The sequence below is a fragment of the Girardinichthys multiradiatus genome, chromosome 18, assembly GCF_021462225.1.
Source record: "Girardinichthys multiradiatus isolate DD_20200921_A chromosome 18, DD_fGirMul_XY1, whole genome shotgun sequence".
NCBI lineage: Eukaryota > Metazoa > Chordata > Actinopteri > Cyprinodontiformes > Goodeidae > Girardinichthys > Girardinichthys multiradiatus.
This window is the reverse complement of record NC_061810.1, coordinates 3,198,004-3,225,131: the sequence shown is the minus strand read 5'-3', so window position 1 is coordinate 3,225,131 and position 27,128 is coordinate 3,198,004. Positions and strand designations below refer to the sequence as shown.

The 27,128-nt window shown below is 41.3% G+C and overlaps 1 protein-coding gene across 1 annotated transcript in view; it reads left to right on the top strand.

Moving 5' to 3' along the window:
• Positions 1–27,128, top strand: part of fat3a (FAT atypical cadherin 3a) — a 321,467-nt gene that overhangs the window by 220,865 nt on the left and 73,474 nt on the right. The window contains exon 26 of the mRNA XM_047390981.1: positions 2,400–2,553. Coding sequence (XP_047246937.1) covers positions 2,400–2,553 — 154 coding nt within the window. The remainder of the gene's footprint in view (positions 1–2,399; positions 2,554–27,128) is intronic.

The following is a 27,128-nucleotide window of genomic DNA, read 5'->3' as shown; positions in this document are numbered from 1 at the left end:
AATTTATATAGCACTTTCTAGTCATAACAACCACTTAAAGCACTTTACACTAGTTTTACATTCACCCAATCAGACTCAGAAATGCACACACATATATACAGGAGGCAAAGATCAGTTGCCAACTTGGGGTTAAGTGCCTTGCCCTGGGGCACATTGACAAGTGGCAGGAGGAAGCATGAATTGAATCCATAACTTTCAGATTGTAAGACACTGATCTGAAGTCGTCCAGCAGCTAATCAGTTGTGAAAAAAAAAAAAAACTGTTGCTATGGTCTTGCATCATAACAACTGTCCAAAAGTAAAAGAGTACCAGCAAAAAAACAGGGGGACCAGTTGCATAAACTGAGGGGAGCAACTCCACAAACCTGTACAGTATTTATAAGTTAGCTTTCAAGTTGGCAGAGCAGTAGGAGAGCTTGCTCACAGCCTTCAAGAGAGAGAAATTGCAAAAAAAAAAAAAACAACAACGGGCAATTGTTCCATTAGTATCCTTCATGACCTTAGTCATTGTAGTGCCTTGTGGTCAGTCTCCAAGATGAGCTCTCTCCCAGGAAGGTAGTATTTTAAGGAACCAAGTTTACACTTGATAGCCAAAGCTTCTTTCCCCACTGTGGCATAGCGCTTTTCTCAGGGGAAACAGCGTGTGACTGATGTAGACTATGGGATGCAGGTCTTGCATCCAATCATGGAACTGTTGTCTCTCCTCCTGTAGAGCTGTCTGCATTAAACTATGCAAAATGAAAAATAATAAATAGTTCACACTCCACTAAATTAGGTTTACATAAAAAGACAATCTTAGGGGAAATTTGTATTTATATAATTTTGTATTTAAATTGTTCTGATTGATAATCAGTACTGCATTAGAATACTTTTTCCTACAGAACAGTGGCAAAATACTTAATAGCTAAGTCCTACATTAACTTAAAGTGTCGAACATTTTTGGCAAAAAATATTTTATATTCTGGTCCTCGCAATTATTCACCACATACCTACTAAACGCTTCATATTTACTTTCAGCGACCACAAACAGATAACAGGTAATGGGAAATCCCAGTCCCTAGATGAGGCAGCGGTTTGTTTCAAAATCCTAGTCCAAATTCTCAGTTAGCTTAGTTTAGCAGCCAGACCAGCCTGTCAGCAGAGCTCTGCTGGTCCGAAAATTCTGAAAGAACATTTTAAAAGGAGACTCATTCTGGATGAACTGACTGCGCAGATGAAGTTTTGAGGTCTACTTTCTCGCACAAAAAATATCTTTAAACTAGTTTTTGTAACAAATTAATGATATAAAAATGATAAATTTATATATTGACCACCACATTTACTGCAGCTGGTAGTTCAATGCCTCGCTGCACACAACCCACCCCTTTAACAATCCCGGGGAAATCTGAAATGTCCTATCTCAGACCAGGACCTTTTACCCGTGAGAGTAAAGTTCCCGGAAAGAAAATTACCCGGGTAAATTTGTATGGAAACACACCCTGCACTTTCTACAAGCAATGGAAAAGGGGCTAAGTTCTGAAAAAGAGCTTCAGTATGAGCTCTCTCTCTGGGAAAGAAGTAATAAAATTACAAACATTCCTTAATAGTTGTGTTATTATTTACTAAAACAGCAGTTAATGTGCTTTGTTATAAAGAACTGTAACTGACTTGAGTTCAAACAACTAGTTCAAACAACACAGTTTCACATACTGTAGATTCCCTGACCATGCTCAGATCACTCTATAAGCAGCAGAGCTAAACAGACACAGCCCCTGTCAGAATCCAAGATCTGCTCCTTCATGCTGACCAAAAGGCAACATGTGGAACTGAAGGCGCAGTTTAAAAGCTCACCTCACCCCTTCCACCCTCCCTGGTTCCATTTGTCAAAGAAAAGAGTAAAGCAGACAGAATAGAAACAAATACAAGGGTGAAATGTATGATAAAAATTCTGTAAATAATAAAATTACATGATAAAGATAAAATTTTTTATTTTATTTTAAAACATTTAAATTAAACTTAAAATTAAAAAGGGTGGAAAATAATGCATAAATAAATACAAAAATCCAATAAAAGGCCAAATTAAACAAACATGGAGGTTTACAATGAGCTTTTTAGAATTCCGAAGAGAAATATCAATTTCTTAGATAAAAAAAAGATAAAATAGCTTGATTTGATTGTTTACTTCTGCATTAATTTTTATTTCTGTCAGATTTATCCATTATGTGTCAAGCTTCAGTGATGGTTGCAGTTTTTAGTTGTTTGTTTTTATTATTTTTGATATACCACTTTTTTTCTGGATTTTATGACATTTGTGAACATAATTGTATAATCTGTAAGTGATATATAGCAGACATATACGACTTCTCTTGTACAATATATAGTGCATCCATCACCTTTTCTTCTTCCCACCTTTTTTTTCAGGGTTTACATGTAGTTGTAATCCCCAGTACACTGGAGGTAGCTGTGAAATGGAGATTACAGTGTGTGTTCCCAACCCCTGTCAGAACAGTGGTGTGTGTAAACCCATCGGCAACGCATTCCTCTGCAGCTGCAGGAGAGGCTTCAGGGGCCTTATGTGAGTTCCAAACCTAAGAATAATTTTGAAGAGAATTTATGTTGTGCTGTTAAATAAAAATCACAATAAAATATAAATGCCTGTGTAACCCTTTTCAGACTAATAAATGTGAGGGATTTTCTTTTTTTTCATCTGTTATTGAATTTATTTAGATCAGGACATGATGTGTTGGTGTGTGAGATCTTTTAGCCTACATCATTCATTTCTCGATTCAACAAGTCTGGCAGTTATCAACAAATTACAGTTAACTCCTGTAATTAATTGGGCCAGGTTGGTTTGGATCTTATTCCCCTTGATTAAAATTAAATGATAAATTTTTTAATTTACTAATGTTATCTTTTTCACACTTGTGTATCACAAAAAAACTTAAAAAATCTCTGAGAGGCAAATACTTTTTCACAGTCCTGTAAAGACTACAATATAATATCCTCGTTTTGTTTGTTCATATGACATAGATGCACAGATGATCTTTGCGCTCTGATGTCACAGACTGTCTGTAAACACAGAAAACCTGAACCTCACAAGCATGACAAATGGGGACATTCTTCTGTCATATAGCATTAAGTCTTAAATGACTGTCAACAGTAGAATAATACTACATATCTAGCATTTTAAAAGTAATACAGGACTCTTCAATTTGATGTGTTATTGTCGGCATTTATTTTATTTAGTTTAACATGTCGTTTCAGGCATACCATTCTGGAGAAGATGGTTGCCTATAGCTCAGTTTTGCTCTACAAAAAGGATATCCTAAGAGTTTTTGTAGAAGAATAGTTAAATTTTTTATATTCTTTATTAAAAGTTACTTTTTTGACCAATTTTGCTAAAGTGTTTTTGGGATGGTTGGTTTTTTATTTATCAAAGAAAGTGCAACAACAAAGGCTTAGCAGTGTCCTGACCACAGCCATTCCTCTAAACACATTGCATGGCTCCTGACTCTGTTTCAGATGTTTCAGGTGTTTTTTGATAGAACATAAAATAACTAATATAATTTTTAGCTGAAATGATGAAAACTTAATGCTAACAGTTCAACATCTGGGCTATATAGATTATATTTCACAGTTGCATGTCCTGATTACCATATGTTGTTCACCAGCACTGTCCCTTCACCTCCGTTGCTTCTTCCGCTCCTCTGTAAATCTGTCAGTTTGTATAGATAGAAAACCATGGAGACATTGGAGACATTGTACTGCATTTACGACACTTGCTGGGTCCTTGTTAGCACTTGAAGATCATCCCTTTTGTTTGCCAAAGATCTCATGTTGCCAATTGTAATTGATTGAAGAGATGGTTTGAACTTCCTCCTTCTCTCACCTTTTTGCTCCTGCTCTGCATCCACAACGGCTCTTTTTTGACTAATCTGGGGTTTCTGGATGTAGTTTGTGGGAGAAGAAAGTTTCCTAATTTAAAAATGATGAGGAGACAGCTGGTTTTGTCTCAAAGCCCACACGGGGACCTTTTATTCAGAACACATCTTTGAATACATATTCATACAAAATCCAAAAGAATTCCAAAATCCCTTTCATGTGTCAAGATATATACAGTAGTCATATCATTGTTGTGTATGTGAGACTTTTTGACCAATCAGATGTACCCTCTCACTTACGCACATTTTGGCACTCACAACATTGATTCTCAAGCGCAGTTCCAGGAATACAAAACCATCAAACATCTGCATGAAATCAAATTGGTCTACATGACAGTTTGTACCACAACAATTTCATCATTCCGGTCAACTCCCCATTCCTGAGCTAAACTGGACTGCTAAACTAATGTCAAAGCAACCTGGCAGGATTCAGGATAACTGTTTCCATCCAGCCTACAAGTTTGCTTCTACAATATCAAGTCCATCAGTCTTTCCTTACACCAAGACTGTTTCCTTATCTACCTTGTTCCCAGACAGGGTTTGCATGTTGCTCAGAGTGACGTTTTCCTTATGCCCAGAACAATCTACACAGAATTCATTTTACATATGGTAAAAACAATAGTAAAATTTTTAATCTACCAAACGAAGCTTCACGCTTCCACAAGTTCAGGTAGTTAAGCTTTTGAGCTCAACTACTCCAATGGACTGAATTCATATAGCGCTCTCTGGTCATACGAATCACTTAAAGCACTTTACACTAGTTATACATTCACCCAGTCACACTCACAAATGCACAGACATTTATACACAAGAAACAGATCATTTGGCAACTTGGGGTTAAGTACCTTGCCCTGGGGCACATTGACAAGTGAATGGAGGAAGCTGAAATTGAATGCATAACTTTCAGATTTTAAAAAGCTGATCCGCAGTGGCCCAACAAGTTACGGCTATGCATCTTATACTGCTCTATATTTACTCTCACTCACTTAAAACTGTGCACTTATATTTATATTATATTGTAGATATGTTTGTACTGTTTAATTTGTATTGTATTGCACCGACTACGCCAAAACAAATTCCTTGTATGTCCAAAAACGTACTTGGCAATAAAGCTTTTCTGATTCTGATTCTGATTCTGATCATAACAACTGTCCAAATGTAAAAGAGTACCAGCAAAAATATTTTCAGCTTCACAGCATCCAAAGCCAGGGGAGATAATCACCTAAACAAGATGTGTCCTTACAGCAACCTCTTAATACATTGCATTACTCCTGGCTCTGTTTCAGATTTTTCTGGTGTTTTTGATAGGACATAAAAAAAAACATATATAATTATTAGCCCACATCAGCCTCATTGAAAAGTACTCATACTGGTCATCCTCCGCTTTATACGGGACTGGGTCCCAGGGGCAGCAGACTGAGCAGTGATGCCCCGGCTTTCCTCTCCCCAGAGACCTCCTCCAACTCCTCCGGTGGATAGCCCAAAGCGTTCCCAGGCCAACCGAGAGACACAGCATCTCGTGGGCCGTCCCCTGGACCTCCTCCAGATGGGATGTGCAGGAGGCATCAGATACAGATGCCTGAGCCACCTCAACTGTCCTCTCGATATGGAAGGAGCAGTGACTATACTCCGAGCTCCTTCCGGATGGCTGAGGTCCTCACTCCATCTCTAAGGGAGTGCTTGGCCACCCAGTGGAGGAAGCTCATTTTAGCCGTTTGTATCCAGGATATCGTTCTTTTGGAACAGTGTTGGGAGTAACGGGCTTACAAAAAAAAAAAAACGGCGCTATTAACTGCATAAATTTTTCGGTAATGGAGCAATCTAACTAATTACTTTTGTCATTTCTGTAACACCGTTATGATATTTACAATGTAACGCAACGTGTTACTACAACTTACTAAGCGGGGTTTAATAAGAGCACAGTCTGCTGCTGCGGAAAGATTTGCTTTTCTCCCATAGTTCCATTGAGTGTTTTTTTCAAAGCTCTTCAAGGAAAAAGCTAGAGGTGGGGGAGGGGGCCACGGACAAATAGCGGCATACGTGACGCCGATTGGCTGAGAAGTCATCAGGCAGGTGGGTTTTCATCACACAGACTTAGTAAACCAGCTGCAAGAGAGAAACATGTAGATGGAGGGGAGTCTTGTAAATTCAAAGACAGTGTTCAAAAGCTTGAAGTATAGGTAATATTTCACGTTCGCTGATGTTAAAGGCAAAAATATGCATGTGGTTTTCAAGTTATGTACGGGAACAAAGAAATTATCCACATCTGTGACCAGCAACTCCAACCTAATGAGGCACCTCACATCGTCTCTCAGGGTGACCAAATGTCCCGATTTGTGTGGGACTGTGGTGCATTTTTCACTCCTGTTCCGGTGTCCCTCAAACAGAAACAATGTCCCGCATTTGACCAGATCAAATTCTGATAAGTAAAAAACTATTTGACTGGACCTCTTCTGAAATGTAAAGAAAGCAGAGTTGTAGTTATCATCACAGAGCCACATCAGCTGTCAATCAAAATGACCAACCTGCACGCTACGATGCTAGTAAAATAAAACAAGGAAATGATTTTCTTGTATAGCTTACATTAGTAGGCTATACAGAATATAATGGAAAGTACGTCTCGGAAAAGAAAAGGGATTGCTATAAGGTTTGCCAATGTTATTATTAATTTCACATGGAGGAGAGCACAATGTGAGGCGACTCTGTAAAAGTGAGTCGTACAAGAAATGCACAGCTGAAAATCCACCTGCTGATCTAAGGACTCCTTTTTACTCAAACCCAGAGAAAACTGCCATACAGACAAGGTAACAGCAGCCGAGATTACCAGTGTTAAACTTTAAAAGCTTGTAATTTTTTTTTTTTTTCAAACTTCTGCTATTTCTTTTTTGTGCACTAACAGGCAAAGCAGAGATTGATGAATGTAATGTGAGATCTTAGTTAAATAAAAATTTATGATGTCATCATCATCAAAACACACATTGATTTGAAATCAGATTAAATGTTCTGTTGAGATCAAAATAAATGGCTTATTTAGAATGACTCTCTCCCAACACGGATGGTACCATCAGCTTCAACCTCAACAAAACAACTGCATTTAACTTCCTTGTAACAATGACCAAAAAAAAGCCTACATAGAACTCACAAACATCACACATGATTTCTTCCCTTCCCATGGGGGCTCTCATGAGTAAAGCTCATCTTACAAATACCTCCTAGTCTTGAACAGTCTTGGAATAGTCTCTTGTGCATGTTCACAATAGAGTCAAACAAACATGCTAGGTCAGGGTGAAGCAAGTTGAACTCTGCTTCTGCCTTACTCCTACCAGAATAAAACAGGTCAGTACCAAATACTGAGTCTCTGGTCAGTGAATTTCCTGTTTCTTGCCTGTAGACATCAGCAGCAACAGAGGATTCGGGTAGTAGAGCTCCTGGGACCCTTGCCGTGCAATCACATTGTGCCAGATCGTTGGGGACACCTTTACCTAAAAAGTAAAAAATGGAAATGGAAAAAATCTGTCACTTGGGAATGAAGTTTAAAAGTGTGTAGTGTAAGAATACAAATTATGTGGACCAAATATCCATGTCCACTCTTTCCTGGCCAATCATTTGGACTAGAGACGTTTTATGGGATAATTGACCCTTGTGTTTATTTCAGGCCAAATCCTCTCTACTATATCCAGTTTAGTTAAAGAAAAAGATCAACTTGGACGAAAATAACTGTACTTGTACAACAAACATGATGCTTGTACTGTCTATTATAACAAACCATAGCATTTTACTTACAATACGGCCTAATGTTTGCAAAAAGATAACTATGAAATGAACTATTCACTGAAAGACTTTCCTTCTTGATGGATAGAACCTTGTTAAAAAGATTGTCAGTCTTGAGCATCACAGAGGAGAGTGTTAGTTTATAGAAAGTTACTTTTTTCTCTCCTTGTTGTGCCAGTGATCTGCCAACATTTCTTGAATAAACAAACTGAGGTAGAATTCTCTGCTATGATCTACTCTAACTGAAATACACTTTGTGGTAAATACAATATTGAGAACTGCTTAAGCAGACAAGCAAAAGCAGCATGCCACAACAATGAACATACTACAAGAACAACCTTTCCAGTGGTCCTAATGCTTCAGAGAGTCCAGTAAGTTAATGTATGCTGTCTTCCAAATGCACTGCCCAACACTTGGGACAATAAGTTCAGGTGCTGCTCCAATGTTCAATACATCCCCTGCAACCAACGAGGCTTCTGCAGCGGGTTGAAAACATCAGCTTGTTTAGAGGACCTACAAATAAAAAAAGAAATTAAAAACATTACATAAATGTTCTTGAAAAAATTCCATGGGCAACTTAAAGGAGCATTAAACCTAGGTTAAACTATAGTAGAATGCAGTTCAACCATACTGTTAAGCCTCTCATGATAACAAATTTTGCTGGACGATAAATTGTCCCAGAAATTATTGTGCTAAACGATAATATTGCCATTTGGAGACCATTTCCGACCAATATAATGATAATGGCATAATAATGCCAGTAGCTAAACCCTCTCAACTAGGAGGACCCTAATATTATGCACTGAGTTAAGCACAATTTTAGAGGCTAAGCCTAACTATTATAGTGTTAGTGACGTTAGATCCTTTGTGAAGGAAAATATAATTTATTTAATCACCTATGAAAAGTCCTGGTCATGGTGGCCCATGGAATTGGACTGGAGGAAGCAGCAGCTGTGCCAGGTGGCTGCTGAAAACTAAAATGGGCAGGATAATCCCACGAGGGCATCATAGCCAGTTTTTCAACTACCATTACCTCATATGGACCTCATAATGTTCCCATGTGATGAGATCAAGGCATTTGAAGTCCCCATCAGCCCGGGGAAATATGGCAACATTTGCGTCGTCAAATAGACGCATCAAGTAGACGCTTTCTTTTCCTACCACTGACAGACAAGCTCCTTTTAAAGACACGCCGACAGTATTTCTACTGTTTTTAATCAAGCTAGCCTGATGAAGATGCTAGTCCGATATTCTATATTTTAAAATACAGCGGGAAAAAAAAATACAGCAGCTGAATAAAAGTAAAAACATAAACATACCTGAAATATGACAGCAATTTTCAGTTGTTATTTCTTCTGCTTTAGATGTTAATCTTTTATTTCCATGAAATAAAATGAAGGTCTCCATTTTATCCATAGTGACTGTACTGGGTTTATTCTCCCGTTCTGTTTTAGCAGCCCCCTGATGTAGTTTACATGCAAGGAAAGTTTCTGGGTCAGACCTCTTGTCAAAAACAAAACCTATATTAATTGAAAATGAGCGCTCATCATCCTTTTTCCATTTGGTACATAAATTTGGAAATCAGATAACGGTTTGTTATCCGATTTTTCCGTTTGGTTCAATAAACGAAAAACCAAAATGCTGGTGTGTTTTTATTTTTTTCATTTTTTGTTTCAAAAGAGAAAACTAACTGCCTGAATGTACACTGGCCTAAATGGCCATTATAATATAATTTAAAGCATAGCTCAGCATGATGTTTACATTGTTTGATGTGGGAAGGGCCATGGCTGGTTTTCTGTGTATCTGCTCCTGTCATGGTAAATTTAACTGCTTTGACCCACATGCAGATAACACTCAGGAGACAGAAAACGGTTTAACAGTTTATTTTCCTTTAACAGATAACTTCAGGTAACAGACCCAGGACTGGAAGCACACCAACTGTATGGAGAGGGACAACAGGTAACAGGATGAAGGGTTCAGAGGTGAATTTTGAAGTTTGAAGATCTTGTTTGCTTACGGAGTGGGGCCTGGGAGGTTGGTGGATGTCTTTTTGCCCAGGTAGGACTTGAAATCCTCAGATGAATGGTTTGGCGGAACACAAGTTTGGATTGCCTTTGCAGGATAGACAACGCCAGAGTGAGGTGAGTACACTTGGTGGTGGATTCTGTACTCACGTTGGAGGATAGGCTAGGTTCGCTTGCAGGTTGCTTGGAGGTTTGGAGCTTGGAGTCAGCCAGCTGAAGCTTAGTAAGCGAGGGAGATTGAAGTCAGGAGTACTTGGGATCTTGCCAGAGGAACAACACCGAGACTGGAGCCAGGTCAGGAAGACCTGAGAAGGAGTACACGCAAAAGGTAAGTTTTTGGGAGAGTTTTAAGCAAGCTTAACTTGGCCAGTAAGTTACCACTATTGGCAAACACTCAGGCAACGAAGTGCTGACTGCTCGCTCCTTTTAAACCTCAGGACTTGATGATGAGCGACACCTGCTGCACATCTCCACAAGGAGCTCTGGCACCATCTGGTGAGTAAGCAAGGTAAGCAGCAGGCAACAAGCTTCACAGACCCCGACATCATCCCCCCTCAACGGCCGCCACCTGGCAGACCAGAAGAAGTGGAAGGCAAAGAAGCAAGATAGTCAGATATTAAAGAAGTTTCACAAATGAAAGAACGGGGCACCCAAGATCAGTCCTCAGGACCGCAACCCTCCCAATCGACGAGGTACTGCCAACCCCTACCTCGCCGACGGGAGTCCACAATCTTTCGGACCGAAAACACTGGGTGCCCCTGGAAGTCCCGGGTTGGTGGAGAGGGTTTGGCTGGAGGGCAGAATGTACATAGGTTGTAGCTGTGAAACATGAAAAGTGGGATGAATGTTGAGACTGCAAGGGAGACAAAGGCGGACCGAAGTGGGACACATCACAGATTCTATGACATAAGGACCAATAAAGTGGGGGGAGAGTTTTCTTGACATAGATTTTAAAGGAACATCCCATGAAGACAGCCAAACCTTCTGGCCAGGTTGGTATTGGGGGGCAGGTCTGCGTCTCTTGTCAGTAAAGTGTTTGTGTTGAGCCGCAGTGCGATGGAGAACTTGTACGGTGGAGTCCCAGATGCGCTTACTGCGACGGATGTGGTGTTGAACTGATGTGACCGCTATTTCTTTCTCATCAGATGGGAACAGGGGAGGTTAATACCCTAGGGAAACTTCAAAAGGTGATAGGTCAGTAGCAGCAGAAACGTGGGAATTGTGTGCGTACTCGATCCAGGGAAGGTATTTGCTCCAATCAGTTAACAGAGTGCAGTGTCCTGAGTTCCTGATTCATTCTCTCATATTGTCCATTGGATTGTGGGTGATAACCGGAAGTAAACAAGACCTTATCATCCAGGGCCAAGCAGAATTTTTTCCAGACTTGTGAGGTAAACTGGGGAACCCAATTGGACAGGATGTCTTTAGGAATGCCATGTAGGTGGAAAACACGTTGAGAGTTGGGCTTTTTGGAAGGCTGACGGAAGTTGTTTTTAGTGGAATGAGAGTGCATGATTTTGATAAACAGTCAATGATGGTTCAAATAGTGGTCATACCTTGTGACTTAGGAAAGCCTGTAACGAAGTCCAGGGAGATGTGGGACCACGGTCTATTAGGTACATCGAGTGGCTGGAGTAACCCCGCAGGTTGCTGATTTGTGGGTTTGTTCCTAGCACAAATCGTATATACTCCTTGATGTCCTTGTGCATGGAGGGCCACCAAAATCTTTGGGAGACAATAGCTGTGGTGCAACTAGCTCCAGGATGAGCAGAGAACTTAGTTGTGTGTAACCAGTGAATTACCTGGGGTCGGACTGAGGAGGGTACGTATGTAAAGTTGGGAGGTCCTGTACCAGGATCAGGTTCAGATCTCAAGGCCTGGTTCACCAGATCTTCTATCTCCCACAGCTCCCACACCGGAGTCCGAAGCGTCAACTTCTAAGATAAACTGCGGGGTCGGGATGGACTAGAATGGGTGCCTGAGAGAACCTCTCCTTCAGGGAGAGGATTGCGATGGTGGCTTCTGGAGTTCACTTAAAGGTCGACTTGGTGGAGGTGAGAGCAGTGAGGGGAGCAACTGTCTGACTGTAATTTCTGATGAATCTCCGGTAGAAGTTTGCGAATCCTAAGAACCGTAGCAGCTGTTTGTGGGACTCCGGAAAGGGACACTCCATGATGGCTTTTATTTTCTCCAGATCTGAGTGAACCTGCCCACCTGCGAGGATGAACCCAATGAAAGTAACAGATGGTTGATGGAATTCACATTTCTCGGCTTTTACAAACAATCTGTTTTCTACGAAGCGTTGGAGTATAAGCCTCACGTGATGGCAATGTTCTGAGAGGTTCTTGGAGTAGATTAGGATATCATCGAGGTAAACAAAGATCAAGATGTTCAGGAAGTGTCTAAGGACATCGTTTACGAGGGTCTGAAAAACTGCTGGGGTGTTGGTTAAACCAAAAGGCATTACCAAGTATTCAAAATGACCAAGTGGAGTTTTAAATGCTATCTTCTACTCGTCTCCTTGGCCGATTCTGACTAAGTGGTATGTATTACGGGGGTCAAGTTTTGTAAACACAGTTGAGTCATGGACCGGTTCAAAAGCTGATTAGATGAGAGGTAGAGGATATTTGTTTTTAACAGTGATTTGATTTAACCCCCGGTAATCAATACAGGGTTGTAACGTTCCATCCTGCAGCCAAGGGAAACCCAACACCAAGGGGGATTGAGAGACTGGGAAAATGTAAAAAGAAATAAACTCCCTGTGATTACCTGAGAGAACAACCTCCAGAGATTTGGTTCTGTTAGTTATTTTGTGAAGTGTTCGTCCATCTAGAGCCTGAACTCGTTGTGGAAGTTGGAGAGGCTTAGTTTCAATGCCGGCTTGTTTTACTAACAGATGATCAATCAGATTCTCTTCACTTCCTGAGTTGATCAATGCAGATACCTCCAGTGAATCTTGTTGAAACAATAAAGTTGCTGGAAGAATGAATCGAGGGGATTGTGGGGCTATTTGTTGGTCCACCGGCCTCCCCTTTAAAGTCGGTGGACCCCCTCTTTTGGCCGCACATAATAAGCGGCTATGAAATGATTAGGCGAACCACAATACAAGCATAGATTTGATTCTCTTCGTCTGCCTTTCCTCAGGAGTTAGACTAGTCCGCCCCACCTGCATGGGTTTGGGCTCTGACGTGGGAGTGTTCTGAGAAGACCGACTGGGGGTGGATGAAGTGGATGATAAATTGGGTTTTACAGCAAATGTTTCCATTCGGGTCTTTTTCCTTTCCTGAATCCGTCTGTCAATTCTAGCTGCCAGAGAAATTAAATCATTTAATGTTTTAGGCTCCTCCAAAACAACTAGCTCATCCTTCAGTGATTCATTCATGGACTGAAAAATGTTTTCCATCCAGAGGCTGCGGCTAGGATTCGAAATTTAACTGAATGTTCCGGTACTAATCGATGGTTCTGTTTCAAGGCCCATATCTGGCGGGCTATATTGGTTTGGTCTGTCTCAGTTGAGAAAATTTACCTAAATTCTTGAATAATTTGTTCATAGGTGCAGCCGAACTGATTGTAATTGGAGAATCGACCCAAGTGAGTACACTTGGTGGTGGATTCTGTACTCACGTTGGAGGGTGGGCAAGGTTCGCTTGCAGGTTGCTTGGAGGTTTGGAGCTGGGAGTCAGCCACCTGGAGCTTAGTAAGCAAGGGAGCTTGAAGTCAGGAGTACTTGGGATCTTCCCAGAGGAACGACACCGAGACTGGAGCCAGGAGGTCAGGAAGACCTGAGAAGGAGTACACACAAAAGGTAAGTTCTCGGGAGAAAAAACTCAGAAGTTACCACTATTGGCAAACACCCAGGCAACGAAGTGCTGACTGCTTGCTCCTTTTAAACCTCAGGACCTGATTGATGATGAGCGACACCTGCTGCACATCTACCCAAGGAGCTCCGGTGCCATCTGGTGAGCAAGCACAGTAAGCAGCAGGCAACAAGTTTCCCAGACCCCGACAGCTCCATTTTGTCTCCTTTTACTTGTCTGTTACCACTCCTCTGTCACTTTTTTTCTTTCTGTCACACACAAACATGCACACTCACACACATCCACACACACACAAAAATATTTCTTAACATAACCCTATATCTCTCACCCCCTCTTACCCCAAGCACCCTCTTATTGTTCCGTCCTCTTTCCTATATCTGTATCTGGACTTGATGATTTCACTTTGGTCTATCTGTTTCTATGGTGTCATACACTGTCCAACTTTCAGAACTGTGGGCACACTAAGATTTGTCACATGGAATGTGCATAGAGTCGGCACCACAGAGAAAATATTAAATATTTTTAAACAACCAATTATTTTTAAAAGACTACAGGCAGATGTCTTATTACAAGAGATTCATAAATCTGCCACAGCTGCAAATGATCTTAAATCACCTGAGTTTCCTAATTTGTTTTCTGCCTGCTACAATTCCAGGCAAAGGGGAGTAGCAATTTTAAATCACAAAAATAGTAACTTCACAGTATTATACACAATTACTGATCCACAGGGTAGATTTATAATAATAAAAATATCTCAACATAACCAAACGTTATAGTCAGTATACATGCCTGTAAGGTTCAATCAACCTAACATACTTATAACATCACAAAAAGAAGAGAAAGACAAGATAATTAGTTTCTTACTCGTTGCGAGGAGGACAGACAGAGATGTGCTTTCAGTTACAAATCTCCTACCGCCACAGAGACAGTTTCTTCCCCCAGGCTGTTTCTCTGTTGAACATTTAATAGAGTACAACACAACAGCATACAGATGTTGCAAATGCACCTTTTTATTATATATGTGTATATTGTACATTGTAAATATGTATATTCTGTAATACAAAAACAAAACCAAAGAGCAAAGTGTACCGGAGTCAAATTCCTTGTTTGTATGTACGAACTTGGCAATAAAGCTGATTCTGATTCTGATTCTGATCTTGGACTCAGCACAGTTGGCAATCAATAACTATAGTTAAACAGTACATGAGTGATTGGGGACTTTGCGATGCATGGCGATTTCTCCACCCTAATCACAGAGAATATACTTTCTTCTCACATGTCTATCATTCTTACTCTCATCTGGATTATTTTTTAGTCAGTAGCTTGTTGTCTACTGAAGTTTCAGACACTGAGATACACCCTCGCACTGTCAGTGATATGGAGAACAAACAGTAGCAACGTGACATAGATCATGTACCCCATTATCTTGTACAACACACTTGCACAGTCTCCATAATCTTAAGATATGTGCACTCTTTGTTCGGCACAATCAGCCTTCATCTTTATGATGTTCTCAACTGTGACTGCATCATCCCGATTCCACCTTTCCTCCTTGCCTGCAAACCACTCATCAGATGTTTACTTACACATACAACATTAAAGGTTATAAAGATCAAATAGTAAAGTTAATAAAAAGGAAATATATAAGATAAATCTTTCATAGTTTTGTAAACCAACTTGACCCACATGCAGGAAATGCTCAGGAGAAACAGGAAAGTTTGTAATGAGTTTATTGAATACAGGAATACTGGGCATTCTGGTACATGGAGGGGTAGGCTGTAAAGAAGAAGTGAGCAGTAAGTAGGAGTAAAACTTAGAACGGATTAATGAATAAGCATTTCCTTACTAGGCTGGGTGAGTTCTCTGCCAGGAGGAGAGGGATTCAGACTGACCAGAAAGGGCACACAGTGCGGTGAGTATGAAGGCTTCCAAACCAGGAGTGTGCAATAACGAGTGGTAGTACGGTGCCAGAGCTGGGTCGCTTGAGAGTGGTGGAGGGTGGACAGGTTTTGTGGAATCGGTGTGAGGCAGGAAGCACTTGGCGGCAGCCAGCAAGGTAGTCCAGTAGGACAATAATGACGTGGCTTCTGTGAAGCGAAGGTACTCCAAAAATATGCTTTAACAAAGGCGTCAATCCAGCCTTGGTAGTATCCAGGTAGTCTCAATCTGGGATACAAGAAGACAGAAGCAGGTCAGCAAAAGTCAAAACGAGAAATACTTAACTATACATGAGAAGGCTGGAGCTCTAGAACTGTGAACTAGGACAGGCTTAACTTGGGACACATGAAAAGTGGGATGGACACGTAGAGAGGAGGGCAAACGAAGACGTACAGCAGAGGGACCAACAAGGGACTCGATTACATAGGGGCCAATGAAACGGGGGGACAGTTTCTTAGACATAGACTTAAGCGGTATGTCCCGGATGACAACCAAACCTTCTGACCAGGTTGGTACGCTGGAGCGGGGCGCCTCGTACGGTCCGCAACCCTCTTGTTTTGGCTAGCAGTACGATGAAGTGCTGCTATGGTAGATCTCCACACCCTTCTGCATATGGTGTCGGACGGAGGTAACGGCGATGTCCCGTTCGTCCGCCGCAAACAAGGGGGGCTGGTAACCAACAGAGGCTTCAAATGGGGAGATACCGGTAGCAGAAGAAACCTGGGAATTAATTGCATATTCAACCCAAGGCAAATGTGCACTCCAGTGAGGACATCTAAGTGAGGACTCGAGTAGTTGGTTCAGTCTCTCAACCTGACCGTTAGAGTGAGGGTGGTGGCCAGAAGTCAATGATAGTTTAGCTCCGAGAGAAGAACAAAACTGCTTCCAAACTTGTGATACAAACTGAGGACCACGGTATGACAGAATGGGATGCTGTGCAACCTGAAAACATGCTTAACCAATAACTGAGCTGTTTGGAAGGCCGAGGGAAATTTTCTTAAAGGGATCAGGTGACAAGCCTTAGAAAAACGATCAATAACAGTCATAATAACAGTCATGCTGCACGACAACGGCAACCCAGATACAAAGTCCAGACCAATGTGTGACCAGGGGCACTTAGGAACACACAGGGGTTGGAGCAAACCGGATGGTGGTTGACTACTGCGCTTGTTTCTGGCACAATCAGGGCAGGCCAGTACCCAGTCCTTCACATCTCGGTGCAAGGAAGGCTACCAAAAACGCCTCCTGATTAAGGCAATAGTTCGACTAACAGCGGGGTGAGCAGAAAACGTGTGGAACCATTGGATTACTCGCGCCCTTACAACAGTAGGAACATAAGTTAGATTGGAAGGACCTGTTCCAGGATTCTGCTCAGTGCGATGGGCCTGGGCTACTAAGTTCTTGATCTCCCAGGACACCCTTCCTATGGACCAATGGGGAGGAACAATGGGTTCAGGCTCCTTTTCTGAATCGTCAGGTGAATATTTAGGAGCGGGCGGTCTGATCACTGAGCTAAGATAATAAAAACAGAACTCCGAGACATCTCTCATCTAACAGCACTCACGGGAAGGAAATTCTATTCTTCAAAAACGCACAGAATCATCTTCATCAAAAATTCCAGAAGTCTCCCTCCCTTTCAGTCTTTACGGGGTGGTTTTCATACAGATACAAAGCATTAGTGTGTATTTGGATCCTCTTGACCAACTGAAATCATTATCCTCAATTACATAACATTTCTTGGCATCTTCAACGTTGTTTTCCCTCTACGTTTCCGAGAATGCACTACGGCCCAACATCTGGAAAACATCAGATTGGGCTACATGACATTTTATAATAACATTCTCATGACTTATCTGGATGCAAACTCTCAGGTCAAATTGACCTGGCAGGACTTTAGGGATATCAAAACTTTCCCAGCTGAAACACAATGCAAGCTCTTATCATTCCTTATTCCTGTGGTCAACTGGACGGCTGAATTGATGTCACACTGACCTGGCAAGGGTCAGCACATCACAAGATTTCCTACAATAACAAGCCCATTAGTTTTTTGCTCTCGCCAAGAACGTTTCCCTAATGTAATCTGTTTCCAGACAGGCCTATTTCCTTATGCACAGAACAAAGAATTCACAGAATTAATCTTATAATGGTAAACACAATAATAACATTTTTAATCTATTCAAACACAGCTTTATGCCTCCACAAATACAGCCGAGAAAGGGCATCAGGCTTAATGTTCTTAGCACCAGGTCTGAAAGAAATGGACAAGTTAAACAGTGAAAAGAAAAGGGACCAACGTGCCTGCCTAGGGTTTAATCTTTTAGCAGACTGCAAGTATGCTAGATTTCTATGATCAGTCCAGACTAAAATAGGGTGTGTAGTTCCCTCTAACCAATGCCTCCACTCTTCTAAGGCTAGTTTTATTGCTAGCAGCTCTCTGTCCCCAACATCCTAATTTCTTTCAGAGCTACCCAGACGGCGCGAGAAGAACCCACAAGGATGTAGCTTGCCGTCATCACTGGATTGCTGCGAGAGCACCACCCCCAACCCAGTATCAGAAGCGTCGACCTCCAGCACAAACTGTCTGGAAGGATCCGGGTGGACCAGATTGGGTACTCAGGCGAATCTCTCCTTGAGGGTGTGGAAGGCCTGGTCAGCTGCTGGTGTCCATTGAAAACAGATCTTGGTGGAAGTTAGAGCGGTGAGAGCCGACACCGTTTGCCTGTAGTTGCGGATGAAACGTCGGTAAAAGTTGGCAAAGCCCAGTAACCTCTGCAACTGTTTCCGGGAATCAGGAACCGGCCACTCCAAAACTGCCTTCACCTTCTCAGGGTCCGAACACATCTGTCCACCCTCGAGGATGAAGCCCAGGAAGGGCAAAGAAGACTTGTGAAACTCGCACTTCTCTGCTTTCACGAATAGGCGATTTTCTAAGAGTCTCTGTAAAACCTGATGGACATGTTGTCAATGCTCCTCCAAGTTGCGAGAATAGATCAGGATATCATCTAAATAAACAAAAACAAAAAAGTTCAGAAAGTCCCTTAGTACATCATTCACAAGTGCCTGGAACACAGCAGCATTGCAGAGTCCGAAGGACATTACCAGGTACTCGAAATGTCCAAGTGGGGTCTTAAAAGCGGTCTTCCACTCAAGACCCTGGCGGATCCTGACTAAATGATATGCATTTCTAAGATCCAATTTAGTGAATACAGTGGCTTCACGTACGGGTTCAAAAGCAGAGGTAAGTAATGGTAGGAGATACTTATTCTGAATTGTGATATTGTTTAAACCCCTATAATCAATGCAGGGTCGTAGTGACCCATCCTTCTTACTGACGAAGAAGAAGCCAGCTCCTAAAGGTGAAGAGGAGGGACGGATTAACCCTGCTGCGAGCGACTCATTAATGTATTTCTCCAAAGATTGTTGCTCAAGCTTGGAAGCGGGGTATAACCTACTCGAAGGTAACGTAGCTCCAGGAAGCAAATCTATGGAGCAGTCATAAGGCCTGGGGGGGGTAATGACAGAGCCTTGGTCTTATTAAATGCCTGTTTCAGGTCTAAATACTCCCTGGGAACCTGGGAAAGGTCAGGAAAATCAGTTGCTTCAGTGACTGGAGAGACTGGGGGTTGGTTAAATAATAGTGAAGTCGACAAACAAAATCTAGGAGCAGAAAGGGCGTAAAGCTGTTCCGACGGAATGCTCCTCACTACCGACGGACCCCCCCTTTTGGCCGAGAAAGACAGGTGGGGCAGTCTGCGACAAAATGCTCAGGTGAGCCACAGTAAAAACACTGTCTAGTTTGCCGACGTCTCTCCCTCTCCAAGTTGGAGAGGCAGGCGCGGCCGATTTGCATGGGTTCTGGTTCCTGAGTAAGTGATTCTAAGGGTAGCAACCTTGGAGCTAATGAAGGAGGACAGGCTGCCTGGGGTTCGACATAACAGTGTTCTTTCAAAGTTCTCCTTCTCTCTCTTAGTCGACTATCCAGTCGAATAGCTAAAGCAATAAACTCTTCTAAAGGTTCAGGTTCATTAACCAATACCAGTTCGTCCTTTAATGGCTCATCTAGGGCATGAAAAAAGGCAGATTTTAGAGCGCGACTATCCCAGCCTGACACTGCTGCCAGTATACGAAAATCAATAGCAAATTCGAAAAGTGGTCTATTCAGTTGCTTTAAAGCCCATAACGTTTGGCCAGAAGCTGCCAGATCAAAATCAAAGGAAAATTTTTGTCTAAACTCCTTCCCAAACTCAGAAAAAGTGCAACCAAACTGTGAACAGTTAGGAAAGCAGGACTCAGCCCAACGTAAAGCCTTCCCTGTCAAAAGACCAATAATATAAGCGATTTTAGAGTCGTCATGGGGAGAACGGTTAAACACTAGTGTACATTGTAAAAAGAACCCCCTGCAATTCCCCGCCTCACCGGAAGACTTGTCAGGACTGGGGGAAGACACATCACGGGCATAAGGAAGTCGAAGAGTCTCCGAGCTCGCAGCAGTGCCCTCTACGGGCAGGTGGACCTGTTGAGGGAGTGTTGTAGCATAGCAGAAATCTGTTCAAGCTGAATATTGGTAAGGCTTTGTTGTTCGGCTATGGAGCAAATGGATGAATTGTGGGCCTGGATAAGGTGAGTGTGATCAGAAACGATTCCCCTGAGCACTTCTGCTGGGTCCGGCTGGCTCGAGTGTTCTGTCATAGTTTTGTAAACCGACTTGACCCACATGCAGGAAATGCTCAGGAGAAACAGGAAAGTTTGTAATGAGTTTATTGAATACAGGAATACTGGGCGCTCTGGTACATGGAGGGGTAGGCTTTAAAGAAGAAGTGAGCAGTAAGTAGGAGTAAAACTAAGAACGGATTAATGAATAAGATATGTGTGGAGGTGTCCACATTTTGCAGAGCTTCCTAGTGTCTTCCGCTAACACTACTTCAGCAACTGACGTACTGTTCCCATCTACATAAACATAAGTTACCATGACTTTGGTAGGGGTTACTTTAGTTAATGCTTCTTCATAAGTTTTATCTGGTCCAGGAGTATTTTTATACCACATGGTAATATGTAGATCATCTGGTGTCATCTGATCTTGTAGTTGAGTAATGACATTTCTTCCTTCTTTTAATAAAGCTGTCCCTATGTCTAGGGGTGGCTTATTTGGAACAACCAGTGAATAGTGGTAATAAGGTGGTCCCACTCCTTTTAACACGAAATAATCTCCTTGGCTGAGTTCTGCTTTTCTCTTTACTACAATATGTCCTTCTGAGGTCGGAATTAATGCTAACCCCAGATGTAATAATCCATCTCGTCCCAATAGATTCACCGGACACTCAGGGAACATTAGAATAGATAGCTGACATGACTGTCCATTGGGATTCCTTATTTAAACTGGTTCAGACTCACAGACTTGTGTCAATTTCCCTCTAGCTGACCTTACTGTTATTTGCTGATAACTAAGTCTGGAATTTGGGATTGTTTCTCTACAGGTGGTCCTGCATGCTCCGGTATCACAAAGACAAGTAATTGATTTTCCATTTAACAGTAAGGTAACTTCAGGTTTTATGCTATCTAGGGAGAGAAGGTCCTAGAAATTTAGAAGGACATCCTGCCCCTGTGTTTCTGTTTTTTGTTGTTGTTTTTTTTTCATCAGCGTCTGAGGTACTAGGAACAATTTCACCTGTTTTCTGTCCTAGTCATGCTAAATTATTATTTCTCCTTTCAGGACAGTCTCTGGCCAGATGTCCTTCTGTCCCACAACACCAACACCCTGAGGTGTATTGTCTGTAGTTTCCTCTGCTCACTCTTCCTCTCTGACCCCTGCAATTTTGTCCTCTGCCTCTAAATCCTCCTCTTCCTCTGTTGTTCTGATAATAAATCTGTTCTTCTTCTTCTTCTTCTTGCTGAAAAAAGGTGTTGACTATCTTTTTCTGTTTCTTATCCTTCATTACTCTTTCTGCATGGAGGGCATGATTAACATAGTCTTCTAGATTTGCTGTGGGGAACCCTATAAAATGTCTCCTTACCCAGGTATTAATTACATCCCTGGAACCAGCATGTAGTGCATTTTTTAACTGCTGTCGATAAGCTCTTGCTCGTTTTCATCTTCTTGTAGACCACTATGTATTTTAAACACTTTTGTCAGTCTAATCCTATATTATTCAAAAGGTTCTTCCTCTTTTTGTTTCACTCAGGCTATTTCTGTATAGTCAGCTCTGCGTCTGTATCTAACTGTAAGCCTATCGATTAATTCTCTCACTCTGTTTGTTAGTTCCTGGTCATTATGTGCAAGTACTGCGTTATTGTGTATAGGCTTCCAATTTCCCCTAACGTGATGCCAGTCAGTTCCTGTGACTGCCATCCATACTTGTTGAACTTCCTCACCATTCAAATGATAAGATCTCCTAAGACTCTCCAAATCTTCTCCACACTGAATGGGATCTTCTCTGGGGGAGGTTACTCCCTCCACAGCCTTTTTAACATCATCCATTGTCCATGTTCTATATACCAAAATGGTAGGAGGTTGATTATTTTCAACGTTTGGATTGGCCACCTGTATCATGGGATATGTTTCTGCTAGACTAGGGTTTTTGCCATGAGATAATTTGGGAGCTGCGGGGACTACTCTTGGGGAGTGAGTTAAAGTTGGAGAAAAAGTTCTCCCATACTGTCCAGACCATCTTAGGGGGGTCTTATTTGCAGTGGAGTGCGGTATTCAAGTGGTGGATCTTGTAGGGGCAAACCTGGATAAATAGATGAGGTTACAGCTGTTGCATGTGCCTGTGGTTGGTCATCTATCTGTGCTTCCTGCTCTTGCTCTCCTTGTGGTTGTACAGCTGCATTTCGTGGTTGTCCCCATCGAGCCCCAACACACCCAGTCTCATTATCTTCCACTCTATAAAACACTAATTGTTTCCTACGATTTTCTTCTTCATTTTCTTTCTCTTCCTCCTTACGCTTCTTTACTCCTTCCTCTCTCCTTTTAGCTACTTTTAACCAATAATCTACATCCTCATTACCTTCTTTTTCCATTTTTCTTGGGTCACGTTTTGTACTTTTAATTATTGCATCCTGTAGCTTAAATTATTTTGGAGAGTTTAATCGGCCATCATAATTATATGTGGTTATCAATTTTTCTAAATATTTTAATTTGTTTGGATCCTGTGCTTCTATAAATTTCCAATCTTTGCATTGTAATTCCTCTTTTAGTTTATTTTTACTAGCCCCTTTTCCCATTTTTGAAAAATACCTAGTGTATTCTAAATACTTTATTATTCTGCTCAGTAGGGTGACAGAAACAAATCTCCTTTTGTGGTAATTCTCACTTCAACTCTTTCGAGTGGAGAATTCTTGCCTTTACATCCACAAAAGTTAGTCACTTACAATCCTACTGCTTTGGTATGAGGCAAACCTAGTGGCCGAGGTTCAGTCCTGGAAAGGGTCTGAGAGTCTCCCTGATGAAGCCTGCCGTGCGCACGGTCTTTACTGGATTCCACCAACCCGCTGGAATTCTCATGCGTATTGGACTCCGGCTCGAAGGACCATAAATGTCAGGTTCAATCAACCTAAAATACTTATAACATCACAAAAAGAAGAGAAAGACAAGAGAATTAGTTTCTTACTCGCTGCGAGGAGAACGAACAGAGATGTGCTTTCAGTTACAAATCTCCTACCGCTCTGAGTCCCTCATCATGACCCTGATGATGCTCATTAGAGTGAACCTCCACCTCATGTCTTGCTGGGTGAATCAGTGATTAGCTGTAACTTACAATTAGCCCATTCTGAGTCAGAATTCAGGTTTTACTGCTACCTTCGTCTGCTTCCACCTGTTCCTGAACACACACATGCACCAGGCTCCCACTCTCTGATTGACTCTGTGGTTGCTCTGAAATTAGCCCTGTTTGATGCGCTCAGTGTAACTTTTCAGGTAATGAAGGAGGCAGGCCGACTTGGAGTAAACTGGTGTTCTGGACTTCTCCAGAATGGCTGTGCGCTAGTTGCGCAGTCGCGGTGCCGCGAGTGCGCAAATAAGTATTTTTTGTCTTCTCTTTTTAACTCATTGTCCGGTTAGGTGGAGCGGGACGTGATTATATGGAACACAAATAAAAAAATCTGATTGTTTTTAAATAAAAATGAGAAGTCCAATACCATTTTGTGGCTGTATTTTTTTAATACTTCTAAATTTCTTCTATCAAGAACTCCGGGGCTATTCAGAAAACCTCCTAGGCTTCCGCCCCAGAAGCCCAGGTCTAACTATGCGCCTGTCCTTTATTAACATTGATCTCAAGATAATCTGTAAAGCCCTCGCAAAAAGACTAGAAAAGGTAACTCTTCATTACATTTTTTCTTTTACATTCTTGGTACATCCTATGGGGGCAATTTACTGCCAAAAATCAAGAGCACATATTTTCAATTTGAGAGCAGGATTTCATTCTGCTTGTACTTAAAAATGCTTGCACTCAAAACTAGTAATGCTTGCACTCAAAACTTCTGCTTTCTTTCAAATATACTCTTTTCTCTCTCAAATCTTTGTTTTTGCGCTCTGATCTAATGCTTCTTGCATAGATAATTTATTTTCCTGCTTGCTGCATCCTCCATGCGCGCAAACTTGCTCTCTGCTTGGATCAAAACTGCGCTCTCAAGTTTCTTCCCTGCTCGCAAATTCTTTTTGCTCTCTCTCAGATTAAAGTCGTATCATCTCCTAGCAACCATATCAGCCAATAGAATGAGAGTGTGCAAATGCTAGGTCACAGGCTTAGTTGGGGTGCGCTTCTTTCCTTCTACTGACCGTACCTGTGTTGTGTTGGAGTGGTCCTCCTAAACTCTTGCGTGTTCGTTTATTTGGTCAAAGCATCTTAATTCTGCACGAGAAAAACTAAACTTAAATGTCTAAGAAAACAAAACACGGACCAGAGGTTGAAGCTGATTCACCCGGCCGGGGAAGAGATGCTGCATCTGCGTAGTCAGGAACACATCTGTTTTTCTCTCCCCTGCACCGTTCTTTTATTGAACACACACATACTACAGGGAATATACATTTTACATTTGTTGTGCAGCCGTTCTCAGTTTTCTCACGCATTCTTTTGCTGAAGTATACATTTAACATTTGTCGTGCAGCCCTTCTCAGTTTTCTCATACATTCTTTTGCTGAAGGTCAGTTTCTCACACATCTTCAGGAACCTTCAGGGAGAGGAGTTACCACGCCTCCCTAATCCACTGTCATCTTCTTACGATACAGACAGAAAACACCTGCAAGCTTTAACCTTGAATAATAAACACTCATTGTGTGACCACACTAGGAGCTACTGTTTAAGGATTTTTCTAACTCTCAAAAGCATAACTAAAAACTCCTAATAATAATCAATCTATAAGCAGCAAATCCCAAATATATCTTAGCTTTAGCTACTAATGATAAGGCATTTATATTTCCACAGTTGCTACAATTGATGACTGAGAACATATTGCATTTGGCTCAGCAATTGCTCCAGAATTTCATGCCTAAGCAGAGTCTGTAACAATGGTAGAAAGTATAACATTGTAGTTATTTTATTGTGATGCACTTAAATTACGGAAAATGAAGAATAAGCATTTATTTATGAAATGTATGATTCAGATATCATAAATAGCTATTCCAGTAAGTAAAAAGAAAGTGTTTAATTTAACCCAAAAAGGACCAAACCCTTAAAATGTAAGGTTAGCTTTGTCACCATTTTACTGAAAATGTTATTATAACAGTGATATTGTAAATCATTACCTTTATCTTTGATAAACTAGGTGAATTAGCAAATTTACAATGCAATTCTTAAATATGTCTTCCATTGAAAAGATGTGTTTGATTGTGATATTTTATTTTAATGTTGTTTATGTTGAGAGAAACAGACGTAAATATTAAACTACTGAATATTTAAAATCACTTACTTCAGGAAAGTTTGAATTATCCATTGTCATTGTACTTTGCTGAGAAATTTCCCCCATACATCTTGACCAAACTGGTTTTATAAAAGGGAGGCATTCATCCACAAATTCACGCAGATTACTCACCATTCCTGCAGTACATTCATTGAGACTAATATAATATAATATGTCTTAAGATGAGGAGAAAGCATTTGATTGAGTTAACGGGAAATTCTTGTTTGCCACCTTGAGTAAATTTGTTTTTGAAAAATCCATAAATTGGTTAATAATATTATACAGTTCCCCAACAGCATGTATCAGGACAAAAACACAAACATCTTCCAGTTTTTGTCTTCAGAAGGGCCCCCAGCAGGCATGCCAACTTTCCCTCTCATTATTTGCTATGTTTATTGAACCACTAATGGCAGCAATTAAGCAAACTAAAGATTATTCTAGATCATTCTATAAATTGATTAAAATCAACAGTTCTTCCAATACATTGTTCCTTCCACAGTTCCCTTAATACACAACAGCAATCGTGTAAAATTACATATTTGAGTATTAATGTTTCTCCTAGATTGGCAGATTTAACAAAACTAAACCACATCCTGCTTTTAAAAAAAAGTGAAAGATAATCTTGCTAGATGGAAAGCTCTATCCATATCTCTTATGGATAGGGTTGCTTCAGTAAAAATAATGGTCTTGCCAAAAATCAATTAGTTATTCTCAGTGATCCCAAATAAACTGTCATCTGACTTGTTTAGATCTCTGGACTCCTCCATCTCTAAAATTCTTTGGGAAGAAAAACCCCCGAGTATTAGCTTAAAAACTCTACAGAAGACCAAAGATAAAGGTGGACTAGATATGCCTAACATTCACCATTACTTCTTAGCCAATATGCTATAATACATTTCAAAATGGTTTAAACTGCCAGTGATTTAGATAAACCCTGGTTAGGCGTAGAACAAACATTATGCAATAATATTTCAGACCTACCATTTAGTAGCTCAAATATAAAACGACATGTATGATTTAAAAGCCTCAATATCAGCTTTCTGACAGCATGCTGGGAGTATCTGTCATAATTATTGTTAAAGATTTTGAACTGGTCGGGCGCGGCGCTGATGGTGTAGGGGCTAAGCACGCGACCATATACGAAGGCTACAGTCCTCGAAGCGGCCGTCCCAGGTTTGAGTCCCGGACCCGCCAACATTTGCCGAATGTCTCCCCCTCTCTCTACCCTCTTTCCTGTCTGCCTACTCTCTAAAAAAAAGAAAAAAAAGAAAAGGCCACTAGTGCTGAAAAAATATCTTAAAGATTCTGAACTGGTCACAATCATAACAAAGCAGGGAGGGTTCAAAAGATTTATTTTCCTTTCTGTCAACAAGATGAGAGAGAAGTTGATCAGTTGGACTCGAGACAGGTCTCCAGGTGGCCACAAGCGGGAGAGGAACATTTAGGCAAGGTTTTTAATGGAAATGAGGAGTTAGTATAAATGTAGAGAGATTCTTACTGTTCTTGGGGTCGAGGATGATCCGGGGAAAAGTAAGTCACGTTACTTACCAGGTGGCAAACTTCAGAGAAGCGATTGATTATGGTGAGTATAACAGACTTGTTGTTCAAGGTAAGGAGACTGGTGACAAAGTCGAGCGCAATGTGGGACAAAGGTCTGCTGGGAACAGTTAGAAGCTGAATGAGACCTGAAGGAGGTTGGTAGGAACTCTTGCCTTGGGCACAGACATGACAAGCAGCAACATACTCCACAACATCTTTGTTTAA